The 21,420-nt window shown below is 56.4% G+C and overlaps 2 protein-coding genes and 1 long non-coding RNA gene across 13 annotated transcripts; 2 read left to right on the forward strand and 1 right to left on the reverse strand.

Moving 5' to 3' along the window:
- Positions 1-883: 883 nt before the first annotated feature.
- On the forward strand, positions 884-5,223 carry ALKBH4 (alkB homolog 4, lysine demethylase). Its single transcript, XM_069569807.1, has 3 exons — positions 884-931; positions 1,091-1,288; positions 4,633-5,223. Exons 1-3 carry the CDS (start codon positions 884-886, stop codon positions 5,221-5,223), a joined length of 837 nt encoding a protein of 278 aa, XP_069425908.1.
- Positions 5,224-7,419: 2,196 nt separating this feature from the next.
- Positions 7,420-19,786, reverse strand: ORAI2 (ORAI calcium release-activated calcium modulator 2). Of its 11 annotated transcripts, none has more exons than XM_069571277.1 (5): positions 19,608-19,737; positions 17,039-17,165; positions 15,637-15,761; positions 15,164-15,401; positions 7,420-10,761 (listed from the first exon to the last, which is right to left on the reverse strand). In XM_069571277.1, exons 4-5 carry the CDS (start codon positions 15,386-15,388, stop codon positions 10,222-10,224), a joined length of 765 nt encoding a protein of 254 aa, XP_069427378.1. In that variant the 5' UTR covers positions 15,389-15,401; positions 15,637-15,761; positions 17,039-17,165; positions 19,608-19,737; the 3' UTR covers positions 7,420-10,221. The 11 variants fall into 11 exon arrangements, with proteins under 11 accessions (XP_069427378.1, XP_069427380.1, XP_069427375.1 ...); XM_069571279.1 differs by having other exon boundaries at positions 17,035-17,165; positions 19,608-19,703; XM_069571274.1 differs by lacking the exon at positions 19,608-19,737 and adding an exon at positions 18,760-18,874 and having other exon boundaries at positions 17,039-18,006.
- Positions 11,283-13,856, forward strand: LOC138429592 (uncharacterized). The gene is made up of 2 exons (XR_011252853.1): positions 11,283-11,345; positions 13,714-13,856. It is a non-coding gene; the product is annotated as an uncharacterized lncRNA (long non-coding RNA).
- Positions 19,787-21,420: the final 1,634 nt, after the last annotated feature.

The raw sequence follows: 21,420 nt of genomic DNA on the forward strand, positions 1-21,420 counted from the left end.
GGCAGGGGGCACTGGGCAGGGAGCACCTCCGACTGCTACGCAGATCTGAGGAAGTCTTGGCTCACCCAACTGGAAGCTCCAGAGCAAAGACTGCCTGGTAATTGGCCAGGCTTCTGCCAGGTCACTGGCTGGAGGTCCTGCCACAGGAGGTTGTCAGTCTGGTACTCCTCTAGGTGACTGGCAAGTTCTGCTCTTCTTTTTAAATTGTATTTGTTTATTTTATTTTTGGCTGTCTTGAGTCTTCACTACTGTGTGGGCTTTCCTCAAGTTGGGTCGAGCAGGGTCTCCTCTCTAGTTGCAGTGCACGGGCTTCTCGTTGCCGTGGCTTCTCTTGCTGCGGAGCACGGGCTCTAGGGTGTGCAGGCTTCGCTAGTTTCCACTCCCAGGCTCTAGACCACGGGCTGGGTAGTTGTGGCGTACCGGCTTAGCTGCCCCACTGTGAGTGGGCTCTTCTGGGATCAGTGATTGAACTCATGTCTCCTGCCTTAGCAGGTGGCTTCTTTACCACTGAGCCACCTGGGAAGCCCTCTATCCTTTTTCGATGAGAAATTCAGGGAGTGCCCATGGCTGCCACCGTGTCGGGGAGGCCCCAGCAACACCCCCACTGTGGCTGGAAAGAGCTGCTCCCTCTGGCTTCCCAGCGTGTGAACTCACCCCCTGGGCAGCTCGAGGCCTCAGCTTTAGGGGAGCAGATTTCTCCAGCTCCCCGTCAGGGCTGTCTGCCTCCACACAGGCCTCACTAGCCTGGGGGGCACAGATAGTGCCCACAGCAGCACAGCAACAGTGTGGCCTTGGAGGCTGCTCCCCAGCTGTGCAGCCTTGGGCTAGTTCCTTAACTTTGCTGAGCCTCAGTCACCTCACCTGCAAGGTGGAAGACGAAAGAATGGTCCTGTGTACTCTCTTCCCTTTTACAGATGAAAAAGTGAGCAAGGTGGGGGCTGGGCAGGGGTCCCACCTCCCTGGAGACGCCAGCTGCCCCCCAAAGTGCTGCTGGGGAGGGTGCACCACTGGGTGGGGCAGCTTTTCAGGGCACATGTGTGGTGTGAGCCAGGGCTCCAGAGGCTCTGATACCCCTGTCTTTCTTTTGCAGAAAACACACCGGTTCATTTACTACCCTGACACCGGCTGGGCAGTGGGGGCCGAGGAGTCTGACTTTGAAGGCTGGGCCTTCCCTTTCCCGGGCGTGACCCTGATCGAGGACTTCGTGACCCGAGAGGAAGAAGCCGAGATGGTGCAGCTGATGGACCGCGAGCCCTGGAAGCTCTCCCAGTCTGGGCGGAGGAAGCAGGTAGGCTGGGCCAGAGCCGGGTAGGGGGAGGAGGGCCTGGCCGGCCAGAGAGGGCAGTCACGCCACAGGGCCCTGCAAGGCACCTGACCCTGGAGCCCCTGTGCTTATCTCCTTTTCCATGCCTTCCTTTGCAGCCACCCCCCAGAGCCATTAGCGGACAAGCTGACCTAGGGCTCTGGCAGGGCAGGGCTGCTGAATAGGCGTGCTGGGAAAGGGCCCAGAGCATGGCCTGTTTACCTTCCTATGAGTTGGGGCTCAGAAGCAGACGGCCACCCAGCTCTCTCTGCCCTCTCCCCAGCTGGCCTAGTGCTGGTGACTCTCGTGGAGTGCTTCTCTTTTTAATTAATTAGTTAGTTATTTGTTTTTGGCTGTGCCAGGTCTTCACTGCTGCGCACGCTTTTCTGTAATTGCGGCAGGCAGGAGCTACTCCCTAGTTCTGGTGCGAGGGCTTCTTCTTACAGTGGCTTCTCTTGTTGCTCTGGAGGCTTCAGTACTTGGCGGCTCCTGGGTTCTAGAGCATTAGGCTCAGTAGTTCTGGCTTTGTTGCTCCGAGGCACGTGGGATCCCCCTGGATCAGGGGTCAAACCTGCGTCTCCTGTATTAGCAGGCGGATTCTTTACCACTGAGCCCGCAGGGAAGCCCTGTGGAGTGCTGCCAGACGCCCCGACCCCTGTCGGCAGGCAGTTCTCCGGGTCAGTTATGAATCTCCTCACGCCTGTTCCTACTGATACGCTGGCCTCCAAACCCTGAAGCTTCCCTTTGTTGGGATCACAGCCCCCTTCTCCTTGGGTCCATTCCTGTCTCCTCTGTTCCTCATCTCCAGCAGTCCTCACCCCCTCCAGACAGCCATCGGCCCCCTTTCCACGCTCCCTGCCCGAGCGCACCCCCCAACTCCCCCTGGCCCCCCAGCCACTTAGCACAGGCACTTCCTCGGGTGTCCCTTACCCTTTCTGCTCTCACTTTGTCAGACTCCTTCCGCTCACCCACAGCTCTGGTCGGGTCCAGCCCGCACGCCCACCCCCAGGTGGCCCCCGGGCTCTGGCTCTCCATCCTGAGCCAGGCCCTTCATGCTCAGAGCCATGCTGACTCCCCAGGTTGTCGGCTTTGGTGCTGTCCTTCCAGTCCTCACTCCCCTCCTCCCTCTCCACTGATGACCGGGGTTCTCTGAGAAAACACACGGATCTACTGAGGTTTCCTTCTCTCCTGTGCTCCGCTTCCCTCCGAGCCCCTCTTCAGCTTCGGGCTGGTTGCTTCTTCTCAGAAGCCCTTGTCCAGCTCCCTTCTCTCAAGGTCGGCTCTCTCCCACCAGCCTCCCAGGAAGCTGCATGTCTCTCGTCTCTGCAGCAGAACTTCTCAGAAGAGAAGTGCAGCTGTTCTGTTCAGCTCCTCTCCTCCTGCTCCCTCTTAACCCACTCTGAAACTGCCTCATTGCCGACCCCTACCGCTAAACCCAGCGGCTGGTTCTCAGGCTCAGGCCTCTCCTCCCTCTCCAGACACCCCTAGCTGATCTCAGCAAGGCCCGGTCCAACAAATTCAGGGCTCGCGTGCTTGGATCTCCAGCCCCAGCTTCTCCTGCTTGTCAGCCCTGAAGCTGAGCTGGCGCATTCCACCTTCCACCTACTCAGACCAGAAACCCTGGATCTTTTCACAGTCCTGTCTTTCTCTGGTGATTCCTGTCAGCTCTTTACTCTTTCAAAACGTGTCCTGAATCTAAGAACGTTCACCCCCGGCCACTGCTGCCACCTGCCTCCCACACTCCCTGCATGGCCATCGCCCCTCCTGTCGGTCTCAGTAGGAAGTGATCCCACCAGCGGGTCAGCGTCGCTGCTCTACTGCCGGCCCTCCAGGCCTCCCATGTCAGCGTGAACACGGAGGCCTTCCCATGTCCTGAAGGCCCTGTGCTGGCCGCCAGCCCAGCCCTGGTCTCCGCTGCTGCTGTCCCCACGGCAGTCACCCCAGCCTCCCAGGGATTCCTCGGGCTTTGGCTTCTCTTCTTTCTGCCTGTGGCCCTCCTGCCAGCTGCTGCTGACAGGTCAGGGTGACCTGAAGGAGCCAGCTGGCCCTGGCTCCTGCAGAACAGGGAAGGAGACTCTACCACCAGGTGGGGCCCCTCCACTGGAGGGGCTGCAGGGAGCAGGAGTGTGGATACGTGCTCCCCTCTCACCCCTCAGATTGAGCTGTATTCTACAGGGCTCCTCTCTCGTGGTATTTTTTTTTTTTCCTTTAGATGGAAGCCACCTACCATAATATCCCCCCATTTCAAGTGTATAATTCAGTGGTTTGATTTTCAGTGTAGCCACAGTGTTGTTCAGCCGTCACCACTGTCTAGTTCTGGAACATTCTCATCAGCCCAGAGCAAACACATACCCATTCCAGTCATTTCCTTAACTCCCAGCAACCACTTAACTGCTGTCTGTGTCTGTGGGTTGGCCTCTTCTGGACATTCCTATAGCTGGGGTATGACCCTCTGTGTCAGCATCTTTCACCAAGCATATTCTCCAGGTTCATCGCTTTGCACCCTGTATCAGGACTTCATTGCTTTTTGTGACTCAGCATTATTCCATCACATGGATAGATGACTCTCTGTTCATCACTCACTGGCTGGTGGACACAGGTTGTTTCCACTTTCTGACTTTTTAAATTTGCCTGTACCGAGTCTTAATTGCAGCATATGAACTAAGTTGCAGCATGTAGGATCTAGTTCCCTGATCAGGGATAGAACCCGGGCCCCCTGCATTGGGAGCTCAGAGTCTTAGCCACTGGACCACCAGGGAGGTCCCCACTGTTTGACTTTGTCAGTACTGCCTCTGTGAACATTCGAGTACAGGTTTCTGTATGGACATGTGTTTCCATTCTCTTCAGTGAGGTTAGAAGTGGAACCGCTTCGGGGTCCTTGGGGAACTCTTCTCCCTCGTGGTCGTGAAGCCCAGCTGCGCCGTGTTGACCAGCTGGTAACACTGCCTTGGGCTGGCGCGCCCTCCCGCCTGCCCTGCCCAGCCGCTCCTCCTTCCCAGGTCCTGACTCTGGGGACGCTGGCCACCCACAGGTCACCCACACACGGGCCTCCTGTCTCCAGCTCTGCTTCCTGTGGTGCCTGGGCGGAGACATCCTCCGACACTCCATATCCCCTTCCCTGCTTTGTTTTTCTCGGCGGCGTTTACTGCCAGCTGGTGTTTGCTGTTTTTCTCTCTCTGGTCTCTGTCTCCTGCCAAAATGTCAGATCCACGAAGTCAGACGTCGTGGCTTGTCTTGGTCCCTGTGGTTGGATTCTTCCGCCCTGGCGTGTGATGCCATTTCCGTAAACTCAGCCAACCCCCCACTTCGTTTTCGTCCTCATCCTCCAGGACTATGGCCCCAAAGTCAACTTCCGGAAACAGAAGCTAAAGATGGCCGACTTCCGAGGCCTCCCCAGCTTCAGCCGGGAGGTGGTGCGGCGGATGGGCCTCTACCCTATCCTGGAGGACTTCCAGCCCGTGGAGCAGTGCAACCTGGACTACTGCCCGGAGCGGGGCTCGGCCATCGACCCGCACCTGGACGACGCCTGGTTGTGGGGGGAGCGGCTGGTGAGCCTCAGCCTGCTGGCCCCCACCGTGCTGTCCATGTCCCGGGAGGCGCCCGGCAGCCTGCTGCTCTGCCTGGCCCCATCCGGCTTCCCGGAGGCCCTGGCGGACAGCGCGATGGCTCCCAGCCGGTCCGTCCCATGCCAGGAGGTGGAGGTGGCGGTCCCCTTGCCCCGCCGCTCCCTGGTGGTGCTCAGCGGAGGCGCGCGGCACCAGTGGCAGCATGCCATCCACCGGCGGCACGTCCGGGCCCGGCGCGTGGGCGTCACCTTCCGGGAGCTGTCGGCCGAGTTCGGCCCTGGAGGGAAGCAGCAGGAACTGGGGCAGGAACTCCTGCAAATGGCGCTCTCCTTTCAGGGGAGACCCACCACGTGAGCTGCCGCTCGGGACAGGGAGTTGGCAGCTGGGCCTGGCGGAGGCGCTGGCTCCCCAGCGGACCGTTGGCCAGCATCGAAGGGGGGGTGCATGAGGGTCTTTCTCAGGTCTTAAGAGGAGCCTGCTGGCCACACCCTGGCGCCTGGCAGCTTGAGCCCTGCCCAGGATGGTTTCACTGTGGGGGGCCCAGGTCGGTCCCTTTGGGCCTGCGCGGTGGCCGCTGGTTTGGGTTGTTTGTCACAGTTGCGGGCAGTGGCCTAATTTGAGCTTAAAAATGGTTGGTGCCCCTTCAGGCGGTTTTCTCCTTTATCCATCTGTCTTAATGAGGTTAGAGGGTAACCGAGGTTAGAGGTTAGGTAGCATCACCAACTCAATGGACATGAATTTGAGCAAACTGGGAGATAGTGAAGGACAGAGGAGCCTGGCGTGCTGCAGTCCATGGAGACACAAAGAGTTGGACCCGACTGAGCCACTGAACAACTTAACAAGGCTGCAGAACCTCCCAGCCTGCAGGCCCCGCATTTAGTTACTATTTTACTTATTTACTTTTGGCCGTGCCACGCAGCTTGCAGGATGTTAGTTCCCCGACCTGGGGTTGAATCTAGGCCACCACAGTGAAAGTGATGAGCCCTAACCACTGGACTGCCCGGGGAGTTCCCAGGCCCCTCCTTTAGGAACCACTTCGTGTTGGATTGGAGAGTGGATTGGTAGAGGATGTGAGGTGGTTATTGTTTCAGACATCAGGACTGCTGACAGCTTCTGAGCCGGCTCTGCCCAGGTCATGCTTGACCCCGTGGGGTGTGGTGATGGGGCAGTCTGCTGGGAGCCTGGGCCCCCAACCCCCAGTGATGTTAGAAATTGTGGAGGAGTCTCCTCAGCTCAGGACAGCACAGGGTGGCTCTTACCTGGCGCCAGTGCTGTGAGGTGGTGACCTGGACGGGCGGCTGTCCTTCGTGACCAGGTGAGGAGCAGCCTGTGGAGGCGGAAGGCATGGCGGTGCAGGCTGGGGGGCCAGCCTGGTTGTCTGCTGCTTATATGTCGATATACCTGGCCCACCAGCCACATGCTAGGAGCCAAACTTAGGGGACCAGCGCCCTATCACAGCCTGAAGACATTCACAGCACTGGTTTTCATGGTTACTCTGGAACTTTCCAAGAGCTGTCAGGAGTGCAGAGCCACTGGTCCCCCTGCACTGTCTGTGTAGTGGCCCTGGCAGAGACCCAACAGAAGGACTGAGTGGGCCCAGCCCCCGGCCGCGGGGGGCAGTGGGCTCCCAGACTCCTCTTCTGGTGGGGGACTGCTGTTTCTCAGGTACTGTGACCTCCCTGCTAGCCCTCACACCCTTCAGGGTGGCATTTGGGCAAGGCGGCCAGAATTCCAGCCCATTTTGCCACATCGGTTTCCAAGCAGGCACACTGACCTGGTGGTCTGCTCGCTGGGGGCTTGACAGGCTGGGCCTTGGGGCATCCCGGCCCCTGGATGGAGCCTGCAGGGTGCTCCACCAACAGAGGGCCCCATTTGAGCTGAGGCCAGGCAGTGTCCTCTAGGCTCTTCCTGCAGAGACGGGTGCAAAACCCGCCCGACTGTGTCCCCAGCAGCCTGAGAGGGATGGCAGGGGCTGGAAAGACAGCTCAGCAGGGTCTTAATGGACCTAGTGAGGAGTCTCTAGCTTTGGTCTGTCCCTTCTCTTCCTTTGCCCTTCTGGAGGCATCCAAGTCGGGACCGTGTCTGCAGGCTGGTTGAGCACATGCGGGAAATGGTCAGAATGGGCTTGCTGGCCTAAAGCTCTGCGCTGAGCCCAGGCCTTTTCTGGCCGCCACCCCCCCCCCCCCAAAAAAAAAAAAAGACGACTGCAGCCCAGTCATCTTGTGCTGCAGAGACAGGCTGGCCCTCTGGGTTGAAGTGCCAGAACGTTAAGAACAATAACAGGGACTTCCCTGGTGGGCCAGTGGTTAATACTGTGTGCTTCCACTGCGGGGGGGTATGATATCAATCCCTGGTTGGGAGCCAAGATCCCATATACTGCACAGTATGCCAAAAAAACCTAAAAAATGTTATTAGTAAAGGACAGAAGTTTCCAATAAGGGGGCCTCTACCTCCCTCACCTGGGAGCCTGTTGGGACACTGGTGACCAGTGGTTGGAGAAGGGGCTTCTGAGCATCCCCTCTCCCTGTGGCCTCCCACCAAGAGCAGAGAGCAAGTTATAGCTTTATTTATTCAGTTCAATCCAGGACAACAGTTTTTAAAAAATCCATGTATAGGACGGGGGCGGGGTGTACACCACATGTGGTCTCCATGACGTCACGCATAGTGCATTTCTCAGCACAAGACAGATAAGGTCTGTAGATGAACCTCAATCCACTCAGGCTTGTGTGGTTTTGTCCTGCACGCACCTTCCTAGAAGACACTGAAATACATTCTGCCCTGGCAGTTTGTCCAAAATAGAAACCGTGAGTTTGCTTCTGGTCAGGTACTAAATGGAGACTGTGTTCCACTTTGGAAATGGCCTCTGTGTATATCTGCGGGCATTTGTTTTATGAGCACCAGGAAGGCTCCTTTCAGAGGAAAATAGGGCAAGCCCACACCGCTCCTCTCACCATAGAGAGGCCACTATACTTGGAACCCTCTTCACAATCAGGCTAAACCTCCAGGAACCGAATTTCTAGCCTGTAAATATGCTTCCCTCTCCTTCCCAGACTGCCCTGCTGCAGCTCCAAATAGCTTACTCTCCAGCCCCAGAGGATGCTCTGGGCTACTCTGAGAGTGACCCCCATCACCAGTCCCCAACCCGTGGTCAGCTCTGTTCTCACAGAAACTGTTTGCCCCATACCTCTGGGAACTAGAAAGGCTGGAGCTGGGAAAACGTGCCGGATGAAAAAAAGAAATTGCAAGAACACTGTTCTCCTAATCAGTGTCTAAAACATGTCATGCGGCATCTTCCCTGCCTGTGTGCCACTGCCCTGGCACCTAGGTGACCCTGATGTGGCCAGGTTAGGAAGCTCCCCTCCCACCACCGCCATGGGCCAGGCATTAACGGCGGGCTCCTGGCTGATACCTGGGGTGTGCTTGCCACGATGTGGGGGAGCTGGGCACTCCATGGGCCTGGCTCACAGGGCAGGGGCGCCAGGCAGCCCAGGACAGTGGGTCGCAGCGAGCGCCACGAGGCCCCTCTCAAAAGGCTCAGGCTAGAGGAAGGGGCTGCTGCCCCCTCCAGCAGTGGGGAAGAGCTGGTCCCTACCAGGACACACAGTGGTGGTCTTGCAGTGACGCCAGTGACCTTGCACAGAGCAAACACATTAACCCAGACAAGCCTTTTCAGCAAGGCTCCAGGAGGAGAGGAGACATGCGCCAGGGAGCGAGCAAGTCACGACAGATGTCAGCAGAGGATATGAGAGACACACCCTTCGGAAGGCACCAGGGCTCTCCTCTGGCCCCACAGGACACAACATCCAGGCTCCCCGTAAATGCCACGACTTGCACTGGTGGTTCTCAGCATTTCAGAGTGATGTGTTAAGGTTTACGTTCTCGACAGTACGTCACAATCTCAGAAACCTCAACCAGGCCCAGCAGCGTTTCCTGGCACACACAACCCAGACACCACAGAGCTACTGGGCTGTGGACAGAAATGCCATTGGAGCATGAAGTCCGATGACTGTGGAAACAAAAGAAAAGGCACCCCTCTTGGCGGCTGCTGGCCAGTATGTACACGTGGTTCTTAAAAGCAGCTCAGGGCACAGCAAGCTCACAGAGGAGCTGGGCTGTAGCACGTATACGTTCTGCCCCAAGACGTGGGCTCAGGCCTACCAGATGCCATCTGGAAAACACCAGAAACCATGACTAGAAGTATGAGCTGGGTGGGTGTGGCCAGAAGGCTTGGGGGGCCCCTGGGGAGCACTACATGGGACCTCGCCCTCCCTGCTGTCATAAGCAGAACCCAAATGTGGCCAGGGCTGGCCTCTGACACCACCACCCACGGACCAGGCCAGGCCACGGCCTTGTCTAGACAGGAAGTCCCCCAGGCTGCCCCCCTCCCACAGCAGGGGCCACAGGCAGCAGGGAGACAGGTGAGCTCAGCTGCCTGGCCAGTGTCCCACCCTCTGTAACCGCAGCTCGGAGGGCTGACAGCTTGGGACCATCTGGGGTTGAGATAAGGACCTCTCTGGACTGGGGGCCCCTTCCCCAACCTGGTGGCCTCGCTGTGTCAGTGTGGCCAGGGATCCTGCTGTCTGGGAAGAGAGAATTCGAGCCCAGGTTGCTTCAGGTCACCCCTCAGTTAGCCACCTCAAGTGGGCACCTCACCTGGGATGCCTAGAGACAGGCCTCTTGACCTCATAGGCCTCCGACCTTGGACATCTCATCCAAGGCCTGACTAGTCTGATGCACTTGCTGGGCTGACTTGCCCTACCCAGGTTCCTGCCTCCCCTCCCCCCCCACCCCACAGGCGAGGCCACCCAACTCCCTCCAGGGCAGGGAGGGAAGCACCAGGCCAAGCCATTAATCCGGTGCCCAGTCTATTCATAGCGGGGTGGTAGCATCACTCATGCCCCCGGGCTGCCACCAGCCCAGCTCCAGAGTCAAGGTGCAATCCCTTCCCTGAACTCAGGATGCTGCCTTGACTCTCCAGGCCCCTGCCAGGCTCCCGCCCCGAGCTGGCCACTCGGTCCATGTCTCTGAGGAGACCCGTGACCACCCGTTACAACCCAGAGCCCGGCCTCCTTGCCTCAGTAAGTCCCCACGGCCAAGGACTCAGCCTTTCTTTACCCTGAGCTCTTAGCCATCAGTCTCCCCTTTAACTGAAGAGTTCCATCCTCTGAGGGGAAACGAGCCAGGTCTTAACAGCATTAAGACAGAAGTAGAACTTTGGTCTAGAACCGTCTGGCAGAGACTCGGCGGCCCGGTTGGCCATGCGCGTGTCTGAAACTGTCCAGGAGGCAAGCGAGTTCCGGTCCATGCCAAGTGATGCAGGCGCCGCGGCGGCCGCGCCGGGAGCGCATGCGCTCACACCACCTGCAGGCTGCGCTCGTGCCCGTCCAGCTGCACCTTGAGCTTGTGCAGCTCCTCGATCTCGCGGTTGTGCCGCTCGGTCTTATGGCGCACCAGCGAGCGGTAGAAGTGGATGGTGAAGACCACGAAGATGAGGCCCACGGGCACCATGATGATGGTGGACACCAGGGCGGCCTGCCAGCCCGTGTGGCCGCCGGGGCCTGGCGGGGGGCCCGGCTGGTGGCGTGCGTCCACGGGCAGGAACTTGATCCAGCAGAGCAGCACCACCTCGGCCAGGAAGAGCAGGATGCCCAGCACGGTGGAGAAGCCCCAGGCCAGCTCGATGTAGGGGTGCATGCGCTCGTGCGGGGACTCGCTGATGGAGTTGAGGTTGTGGATGTTGCTCACGGCCTCCACGTTGGGCAGGATGCACGTGCTAATGAGCAGGGCGAACAGGTGCACGGCCACCAGCACCGTGGTGCAGGCGCTGAAGGCAATGAGCAGCGGCCGCGGGTACTGGTATTGCGTCTCCAGCTGCACCTCCACCATGGCCACCTGCAAGGCAGAGGGGCTGCTGAGTCGGGGCCTCCGCAGAGCAGAGGGCACTCTCCTCCCCTATTCACACACTGTGAATTTTTTTCTGATATGCTAGAGAAGATCTCACTAAGGGCAATCTAAAAAGTACAGAAAAGGCTAAAGAAGCACTGTGTCCCTCCGAGATCTCCCCCTAGGTGCCATGGACAGAGGTGTACTGGGGGTGCCCAGCTCCGGCCCAAGGCAGAGGCCACACTTCCCTGGGAAAATGCAACACTGCTGTTGATAGCAGAGCCAGGCTGCAGTGGGACTTAGCTGCCAACAACTGCTGCTTTTCAAAACAACCTGACCTTTCATGGGGTTTAAAAAAAAAGGAACAATGGAGGCTCCTGATGACCCCCAGACTCAGAGCTGTACACTGGACGGACTCACACAAGCCACAGAGTGCCTCTGTCAGCTGAGACCAAAAGCAGGAAGGAGCAGCCTCATCTCCAAAGGCCGGGAATAGCCATATACATGAGAACAATGGCAAGACGGGGAAGCTGGGAAATGGCCTGGGCTGGGAAAACAGCTGAATCTTCAGCAGCGGTCACAGCTAGGCCAAGGTAATGTCTAGAAAGTGTAAGAAACCAGTAATTCCCAAATTCCACATGGAGACGGAGGGGCTCCTCCAGGGGTGGGAACCAGGGGCTGCTGGGGTTTTAAACCGCGTGTGTATTCACTTCAATAACATATAAATCACTTTTAAGTGAAAGGGAATAAGAGGCCCACCAAAGGACTAGAAGCCCCAGCTTATCTCTGTAGCTGCTAAGTCACGTCAGTCGTGTCCGACTCTGTGACCCCATAGACGGCAGCCCACCAGGCTCCCGTCCCTGGGATTCTCCAGGCAACAATACTGGAGTGGGTTGTCATTTTCTCCTCCAGTACATGAAAGTGAAAAGTGAAAGTAAGTCGCTCAGTCGTGTCCGACTGTTCACAACCCCATGGACTGTAGCCTACCAGGCTCCTCCATCCATGGGATTTCCCAGGCAGGAGTACTGAAGTGGGTTGCCACTGTCTTCTCCCTATCTCTGTAGCAGTGGGTGTCTATTTAGGCTGAGACTTGCTCACCAGAAGCCCTAAGGGGCTTTCAAAATCCGGACTGGGCCCCAAGCTCCTGCCATGCTTCCCCAGGTCACACCCAGCCCACTTGAGATGGCTCCCCTGGGGCCCACGCCCCACCCCAGCTCTGCAGACCTAGTCTTGGCTCACCAAGGGCTTTCTCTCAAGTACCCAACGATAAGAAACCAGACCCATTAAGACAGCAGGAGCAGGGAGGCAGAGGGAAGCCAGAAGGCCCTTCCACTCACTGTTTGTCTCCTAGATCTAAGCCATCCCTGTTTGTTTGTTTGTTCGTTTTTCCCTGAACTGTGCGGCTTGTGGGATCTTAGTTCCCTGACCAGGGATTGAACCCAGGGCCACACCAGCCAAAAAAAAAAAAGGTGCCAGAGTCCCAATCACTGACCACTGGACCGCCAGGGAACTCCCAGAGCCATCCTAGTTTTAAGAAATTTACAAAAAAGATTTCACAACTTCTAGCAACTATTGCCTTATCCCCTCATTCTGTCCTCAGTGGAGATGGAACCCTTGGTAGGGAAAAAGATAATGTCAGTCCTAATGGACCACAGCTTGAACGGAAACTCTGCAATGATTACTGCTCCAAAGAGTCGGTGGCCACATTGCCAAGGTGAGGGAGGGGTGGTCCTTTCTCAGTGCCCTGGTAGCCTGGGTAGGCTCTTGTGACCACAAAGAACGTGACCCAACAAAAAAGGATGTCGTGAACCTCAGAGGGTGCAGAGATAAGAAACAAAGATGATTAAAAGGCCAGCAAGGAAAGCAGTTTTGTTCCACTGCAGGAGAAAAGGCCAAAGGCCATATTTCAGTGTATTTATGTAAATATTTTATCACAGGCCTCGGATCACAGGTTTTCTGTGTTAGGGGCAGGATAAACATGAAATAAGCTTAAGGTCAGGCGTGAGCACCTGTTGGACAAGGGACCAGCTTTGCAATTCTAATTAGGGAATACATAATACAGAGAGCCGCAAAGAGCCTCTGTGTTAGGGGCAGGATAAACATGAAGAAATAAGCTTAAGGTCAGGCGTGAGCACCTGTTGGACAAGGGACCAGCTTTGCAATTCTAATTAGGGAATACATAATACAGAGAGCCGCAAAGAGCCAGACGTGACTGACGACAAGATACACAGAACAGGCTCCGCGCGGAGCACCGCCTGTCCATTTTTCCATGACCCCGTCCTAATTCAGCGATAGTTTCCACAGCGGAAATACTGGCTGACGATCAGTATTCATCACTTCTTTCTCCTAGGTGGCTTTGCAGTCTGAACAATTATCTGATTTACTGGGGTCTGTGTGGTTTCTGAAATGTGTCCCTGCCGGCTTAAAGGGCGTACTGGCTGACACAGAGGAGATACTCCATGAAAGCTGAGAAAATGCATTTTTATTTCCACCCCTGCCTCTCAAAGGTCACTGCTCCCATTCTCAGGCCACTTCACACCCCTGAAGCCTGCCGTTAAGTCTCAAACTAATCCTCCAGGATTCACTCTTTGTTTTGTAGCTTCACAGGGCTTGTTTTCAAATTTCAATGACGGGTTTTGTAACCTTCAACTTGGGTGAGCATTTTGTTGGAAAAAGTGACTTCCCTAAATTTGGAAATCCAAACTGTAGTCTCAAGAGACCGCCCACAGACAGGAAGTGATTTCCAAGACCTGGGCCCCACACAGAATGGAAACCATCCTACTGCATTCAATTGGGCAGTGCTTCTCAGAGTTAGTTTTCCAAAGATAAAAGATATATATATATATATATATACATATATACATATACACACAGGCCAGAAAAACTTAATGCAGTACTATAATTCTTCTGTGAAGGTAGAAAACAAAATTTAACTTTTAAAATATTTCTTTGGCTCCGCAGGGATCTCGTTCCCCATCCAGGGATCAAACCGCGCCACCCCACCCCCTGCATTGGGAGCCTAGTCTTTGCCACTGGACCACCAGGGAAGCCCAAGATCTCATTTTAATTATGACATCGAAAATTCTCTTGCATATTTCTTAAAATTAAGCTTGAGAAAATATTCCTTTTTCAATGTGATGAAAGAAAATCATTTTGAGCCAAAATTTTGCCCCATGTGATTGGACACTTTTGTAATTATGGGCTTTTTTTTTTTTTTTTAATATGTATTTATACGGCAGTGCCGGGCCTTAGTTGTGGCATGCAGGATCTTTAGTTGTGGCTTGTGGGATGTGGTTCCCTGTCCAGGGATCAAACCCGGGCCCCTTGCTTTGGGAGCTGTCTTAGCCACTGGACATCAGGAAAGACCCTGTTTTTTAAAAAATAATTCGCAAGACCTGAATCAGCGTTTGCTTTAAACCACAGGCCCGAACCCAGACTGACTGCCCTCTAAATGCGGTGACCACTGCCCCGCCCTGTACGAAGTCACAGCCTGACTACACAATGTCTCATTTCTCCGAGGGTGACCGGCACCTCTGTCTGGCAGGCCCTTGTCAGGGGAATGGCCACACTGGCTCTCTCAGACACCTTTCTATTTTCTGCATACCCACTGGACAACTGACACCCTAGGTTATGGGAAAACAATTGTTTCCACATTAAAAAAAAAAAAAAGAATTGCTTCCAGCCCAATAGGACTTCCTAGCAGACAACAGAGGAGGAGCAGTGGCCGCATTTCTCACTGGGATCCTGACATCCCCGTGCTCTGGGACGATCCCTGGAGGGATGAGGTCTGCGGGCTTCGGAGTCAATATGAGACGTGGCCCTTCCTGGGGGCCTGCAGATTCTCCCCAGACAGACTCGCCCTGGGGGGTGACTCAGAAGGAAAGCATAACCAGGCAGCTAGGAGTCAGGCCAGAAGCTCCACTTCATCACTTCGGGGGGGCGTGTGCGTGCCCAGCTGGGTTACACTGAGCAAACCGGCCCGTTCTGCAGTCCCTGCTCACATTCCCAAACTCTTGGAGGCCTTCTGAGGGCTTGGGGACTCCCCTGGGTGCCCCAGGTCGCCCTTCCTGTTGCCAGACCAAACCCCTTGGAGGGGGTGGGACCTGGGCGGAGACTTTCATTGGAGGGTGGGGGTGGGGGAAGGGTCTTATTTGCAGCACGTGGGATCTTAAGTTGCAGCCTGTGGGATCTAGTTCCCTGACCAGGGATTGAACCCAGGCTCCCCTGCATTCAGAGTGCAGTCTTAGCCCCTGGACCTCCAGGGAAGTCTCTGGACAGAGACTTCCTAATGGTCCATCCTGGCTGCTAGCAGGGCCCAGAGGGTGGGCTTTGCTCCCTGAAGCATCACAGGATTTCGGTGAGCAGAAGCCCACCTTACTGGCTGTATTTCCCACCACGTGTTTCCACTCACCATGGCAAAGCCCGAGAGGAGGGCAGACGTCCGGCTGGAGGCCTTTAGCTTGGCCCTGCTCAGGTAGAGTTTCCTCCAGGAGAGCGCCTGCACGGAGTGGTGGTTGGAGGTGACCAGTTCCAGGTAGCTGCGGCGAACCCAGTCCCGGTAATCCATGCCCTTGTGGCCGGGTTCCGAGCAGGTGGGAGCAGAGGGGTCCACAGGCACGTTGAGCTCGGCGCTCATGGTGGGGGCCAGGCTGGGGGCGGGAGAGACACTCAGATATACCCGAGGGTCCCCCACACATGGAGAAGCCAGACTCCCAAGTCCCTTCTACCTTCCCTGGGGGCCCGCTATGTACACCCTGTGCCAGGGCCACAGGATCCAGGGGTGCACGAGGGTGGGGCCCTGGCCTCTGAGGCTTGTCCCCACTCAGGAATGTAGGGACCACCTGTGGGAAAGAAGGGTCAAGCGGGTGCATCTTTAGGACCCACCTCAGCGTCCAGTGTTCCTCCACAAAGCTGGTATCTGGTCTCCTCTCCTGAGCTCAGAAAAGCTCCAACTGAGCATGGCTCTTGGGTGAACAGAATTCCAAGGCTGGCCGAAAGCACCTAAACGCCTACCTTCAACAAGGGGGTTATAGCGTTTTGGAAGCTTCTAGGACCTGATACTTCTGGATTTGACCCAGCCATGTGATTCTAAGCACACCACCTGACTTTTCCAACTTGTTCATCTTCACGTGGAGACATGCCCATCCTGTTAGTCGCTCAGTCGTGTCCAACTCTGCGACCCCATGGACTGTAGCCCATCAGGCTCCTCTGTCCATGGGATTCTCCAGGCAAGAATCCTGGAGTGGGTTGCCATTGCCTTCTCCACCCTATTGGGGTCTTAAACGAGAGAATGGAGCCTAAAGACTCCAAATTGCTTTCCAACAGCCAGGTGCCAACTATGAAATCAGTGTTTCCATGCAGCTGCTAATTTCTCAAATCTCACTTCAATTTAAATCAGCACAGTTCACCCTGAAAATAACTGATTTATAGCTTGCTGAAGCTACATCCAGGGTGCAGTGGAAACTAGCAAAATGAAAAATCAAATTGGTCAATTGACATGAACATGGTTTGGGGGTTTATTCTTTTCAAGAAATGGAGGCTGGAGACCCCTCGAGTCATCCCAGTAGACGTGTGGTTTGACAGTAACACAGGATGAAGATCAGAAGGGCTGATCTTTCGAGATTTGTGAATTTAAACGCAAATCTCCACTAATCCAAATAGGGGATTGGCGGTCTTGTGTGGCCCAAGGGGCTGGCCCTGCAGCAGCCCTCAGGATCAGCTCTAATTAATCTGTAGGGCAGGCTTCAAGGGCATAGGCACCTCACAGCTCACTTAGCATCAGATATTAACTTGTACCTTCAGGCCCGCATGGGCCCGGTGAAAAGCCTACTTAAGGCTATTAAAAACAGATCAGCGTTCCTAGGTCCCAGGGAGCCAGGTTGGGGATGGGAGGGCGGGATAGAGGGTGTTTACCAGGGTCTGTGGCTGAGGAAATGCCCCAAACTTGATCTGCCCATGCCAGTCCCTAAGTGGATTCTCTGGGAGGGTCCTGGGGAGGGGGGAGGCTCTCTCTTTTTGGGGGTCCCTTCCTCTTTGTTTTGCGCCAGGCCATGGACGCACAGCTTTTACTGACCAACAGGGTCCCCAGAGAACAGCTCTGTGCTCTTCTTTTTCTGCCCGGGTATGCCAATTACTAGGTCATTTACAAGAGGGCTGACTTGGAAACTTGGTCACCACCACCCCGGCCCCCACCCACATCTGCAGCTAGCAGCACAGCTTGTGAGCATTTCAATCACAGGAATGTCCCTTCCCTTGGGGAGAATTCAGAGAAATGTTGTTCACTAACCAATCCATTGGCTGGCTCCAAATAATTTAGAATGGCATCACTGGGAAATGCATTTGTTTTTTCCTCTTTTTGCTCCGCTGCATAACAGAAGTGAGCCCATGGGGTTGATGAAGACACTGTCCAGCCTCTGGAAGGGTAAAAGGCACAACCTTTGCCCCCTCAGAGGATCCATCCTCTGTCCTGCATCCAGTAAACGCTTCCTGGGCCCTAAGGTAAGACTGCATTTGGTACTTAAGGATCAAAGATGAAAGATGATGATGTTCAGTGGGGGAGTGGCCTAAGTTGGGGGAGATTCTTGTCCAGTGAGTTAAATGCTGCTGTAGTGGAGCCAGTGTGGGGGCTGACAGGGTGGACAAGGCGCTGGCTGGCTGCCTCTACTCTTGGGCCAGGAGACGGTCCCTGCAAGGGAGCAGGGACCAGGACACAGCTGGTAAAGGTAGTGTTGGCAAAGAGGGACCCTCCTGCAAAGACAAGATGGTGCCCACTTGGGGAGGGTCTGAGAGGCAGGGCAGGAAGGCTGGCTGCAGAGGGGGCCAGGGGAGCCGTGGTGGAAGCAAGATTCAGGGAGTATGTGCGGCCCGGGTGGTAGGACTGTGCTGGACTTGCCCTGGCGCTGCCCAGAGCTGCCCAGACGCTCGGGCTTGGGAGGAGTTGGTGAGGGAGCCATCGGGGCTCTATCTGGTCTGTGTGCTCAAACACTTGGCCGACTGGGAAGGGCAGGAAGGCCTGGTGGCCTCCAGAAAGATGAATGGGGTGGAGATGGGGACCGTCCGTGAAGGTGAGCTGAGCCCAAGTTGGAGAGTGGAGAACTTCATGGGCAGTGAGGGCTGACGGTGGCCTAGGCGGTGGCGGGGCGGCCTCAGCTCTACTGATGTCTCCAGTGGCAGGATTTGGGAAGGGTTGTCTGTCTGCTTGGAGCTGGGGTGGTGAGGTGGGCCTGTGGGTCCCGAGGACAGAGAAACCACTTCCTGCAGAGGGAGCAGCAAAGACTGGATTCAAACCCATCCGCGGCCCCTCAGCCCCAGAGTCCTACCCCGGGCCAAGCCTCCTGCCCACCCGGCCTCCCCCAGAGGCAGAGTCTGGTCCTCAGACTCCAGGGCTCTGCTCAGGCAGCGGGTGGGGCGGGGCAAGATGGAGCCTGACCTTTCCGTCAGGTGGCAGAGGAGCCAAAGGATGCTCTCCTGGCCGAACCTTGTGGTCTTTTGGTTTTGTTTTCATATAAGCGGCGGTCAGAGAAAAGAGATCTCGTAGAATTACCGTAACGCTGTCTCTGGCCGTGGGAAACATTTCCAGGGGGTGGGTTTGGGGGTTTGACTGTCAAGTTCCCTTAAACATCTGGGGCATGAGCAATGGCGAGTGCCACGCAGAAACGGCTGTTTCTGACTCTGTCACACCCGCACACGGGAGGCCCAGCTCCCCTCCTCCCCTGGGTCTCCCTGGAGGAACCCGCCTGCAGCCCTGTTCCTTCCCTTCAGCACTCCCTAGCAGCCAGGGGACCCGCATGCGGCCCGCATCTCTCCGCGTCTGGCAACCTCCCAGTCATCCTGGCGGCTCCGCACCCCGCCCGGGGATCCCGCGGGCTTGGGGTCCCAACCTCACAGTCGTCCCGTAGGCCTGCCTAGGAAGAAGCTGGGGTCTCCGGGTGCAATTCCGGTCGCCCCCGCCCCCCGCCGGGGCGGAGATCCCGCCGCCCTCGCCCGACACCCGCAGTGAGCACTCACCGATCTTTGCTCTGCCCTCCCGGCCCGACTCCGGCTCGGGCGCGCGGCTGGCGGCTCTGGCGCGGCCCGGTGGCCCGGCCCGGGCGCCGAGCGCGGCCCCCTCCCTCCTTCAGCCAGTCCCGCGGGGTCCCCCGGGCCCCGCCCCCGCCGGCTGCCCCGCCCCCCCGCCGCCCAGCCGCAGCCGCTGCCACGGCAACAGCGCGGCTGTCACGTGACCGGCCCGCGGGGGCGCCGCGGGCCACGTGATGATGCGGGCCAGGAGGGGCGGGGCGCGTAGTCCCCTCACTGGGGGTCCCCCGGGGTCCCTTCCGCGCTGGCGCCGCTCCCGCCGGGACACGAAAACCCGAGAAGGGTGCTCATCTTTCCTGGTTCCTGGGCGCGCCGCGGGTGGCCGTGAGCAGGGATCCGCGCCGCGGCAGTGATGAGAGCCGGAAGCCTGGGCATCCCTCGCTCTCCCTCCCCAGCAACGGAATGGGGAGGCTGCGCTTTCTGTGCCCCTGGGTCTGGCCCGCGAGTCCAGGGAAGGGTGAGCCCTAGTCTGCGGGACGCGTGTGAGTCTGAACACACAGTAGGAGCCTCAGGTTCCCAGGGTGAGCCCCGGGGGACGCCCAGGACCGGTCACTGACCCTGTGGACGGGTGGGATCTCGTTATCAGTCTGCCGGGCGGACGGTGGGTGGCCGGGGGAGAAGGGGTGTAGAGGAAAGGAGGCTCCATTGGGGAAGGTGTGGGCGGCTACGCCCCCATTTGCCAGGTGGACAGCGACCCCAGGCCGAGCACACACCCGGAGCTGGTCACCTGGAACTGCAGCCCCACCCACCAGGCCCAGCGAGACCTACGGGGTCCTCACCCGAGTGCAGCATGCTTGGTGGGCAGAGTCCTGGGGGAGAAAGAGTTTTCCTCGGTGCCTCTGGCTCCTTCCGTTCCAGGCAGCAGGGAACCTCTCAGCGGGAGTGGTGAACTCTCCGGTTTTATAACCCAGACATTCAAACAGGAACGGTCTTTTCAGGAAGTGCATATGGGTAACTCACTGAGAGGAGAGATGGGTTCCCATCCACCCACCGTGCCAGGCGGGCCCTCGGAGCCCTTCCTGCTTGCCCTACATAGGATTTTTCCATCTGTCACAACAGCATGGCACCGTGACACATTTATCCAAAGAGAAGAAAAAAGAAAAATTCCATTCCTGTCGCCCAGTCCAAGTTTTCTGACAATTGGATGAGTAAATGTTAGCAGGTATGCCAGGCCAGATCCATTTATACTTCAAGACCCATGCTGAGAGCCAGAATGACACCTTTTATTTCAAGAGCATGCTTAAGAGCGGACTAAGCTAGTTTCCCTGTGTTTACCGCCCTAACAAGGCAATGAGGAAAATCCTGGGGTCTGATTACTGCCCCTCCCACCCGTGGCAACAGGAAAGAGATTGTTGTATTTCGGGGAGCAAAGTCCACAAAAAACATAGTGTGGCTTTCACACCTCTGGCAGTTGATAATGTGGACTGGAAAACAGGAAAAACATTCTTTTTAAAAAATTTGTTTTTAATTTATTTGTTCACCTGAAACTACCACAACATTGTTAATCGGCTATACCCCAATATAAAATGTTTTTGGTATTCAAAAAGGAAGAAAACATTCTGAACACTTTGCTAACGGCTGTAATTGCATCACAGGTGAACATTGTTTGAGCAACAGAGTCCTTTGCTTGAGTTCTCACTTCTGAACCCTGATTGCACATCCTTTAGAAAGCTTACTAGGCCTGGTAGCCACGCTCCCACCCCCAGGCACATTTATCCAGCCTGTCTGGACAGAAGTAGAATGTAAGTCATAATTACCAGGGCTTTCCAGAGCTCGTTTACTAACCAAACCCAGAAAACAGCGTTCCCCACCCTATGAGATTAAGCATGCTGACAGCACCAAGTTGAAAGGAGAGAAGTTTAATGATCACAGTACTCACAGTTGCAGAGCCCACTCAGGTGCCCAGGTTGTTGCATGGGGGTTACGCAGAAGCCAAGGTGGTTCAGGTCAAGGTGCATAGTACTAGCCGCTCATCAGGGAGGTCTGGGTTCCAGTCTCTGCTGACACTCCCGTGGCTGGTGGTCTGGCAAGTCACCGCCTTTTCTGAGGCCTTGGCCACCCCATATTTGAAAAAGGCAATTCTGGGAGGCACGTCCCAGAGGTCACCCCATGCCGGTGACCTCATCCACTGTGACCCCTCATTCCGTGAACACTGTGGTCCTTGCTGTCTTCCTCCCTCCCCCAGCTCCTAGCCAGGATGGCCTCCCCGCTGGCGTGGACAGCGTATCCAGTCCCTTGACCATTCACTCCTAAAGCCCAGCGCTTATCATCACCCTCTGTGAACTTCCAAGGATCGAACCCTGCGCCCCTGCAGTGAGTCCTAACTACTGGACTGCTGGGGAATTCCCAGTGTGAACTCTTAAATTCAGATATCCCGCTTTCTGACCCTTCTTCCTCACTCAGTCCCCAGCACTTCCCCGACCCTGTTGACAGCCATCCTTCTCCCCCTCAGTCTCCTCTCCACTCCCTCTGTGGCCTCTCCCCTACACATCAGACTATAAACCTCTCAGAGAGCTGTCATCACTTCCTTTGTTTCCTCCTCAGCCACCTGGAGTCACAGCCCTTTGTGCTGCTAAATCCAGATGTCCCAGC

The sequence above is a fragment of the Ovis canadensis genome, chromosome 24, assembly GCF_042477335.2.
Source record: "Ovis canadensis isolate MfBH-ARS-UI-01 breed Bighorn chromosome 24, ARS-UI_OviCan_v2, whole genome shotgun sequence".
NCBI lineage: Eukaryota > Metazoa > Chordata > Mammalia > Artiodactyla > Bovidae > Ovis > Ovis canadensis.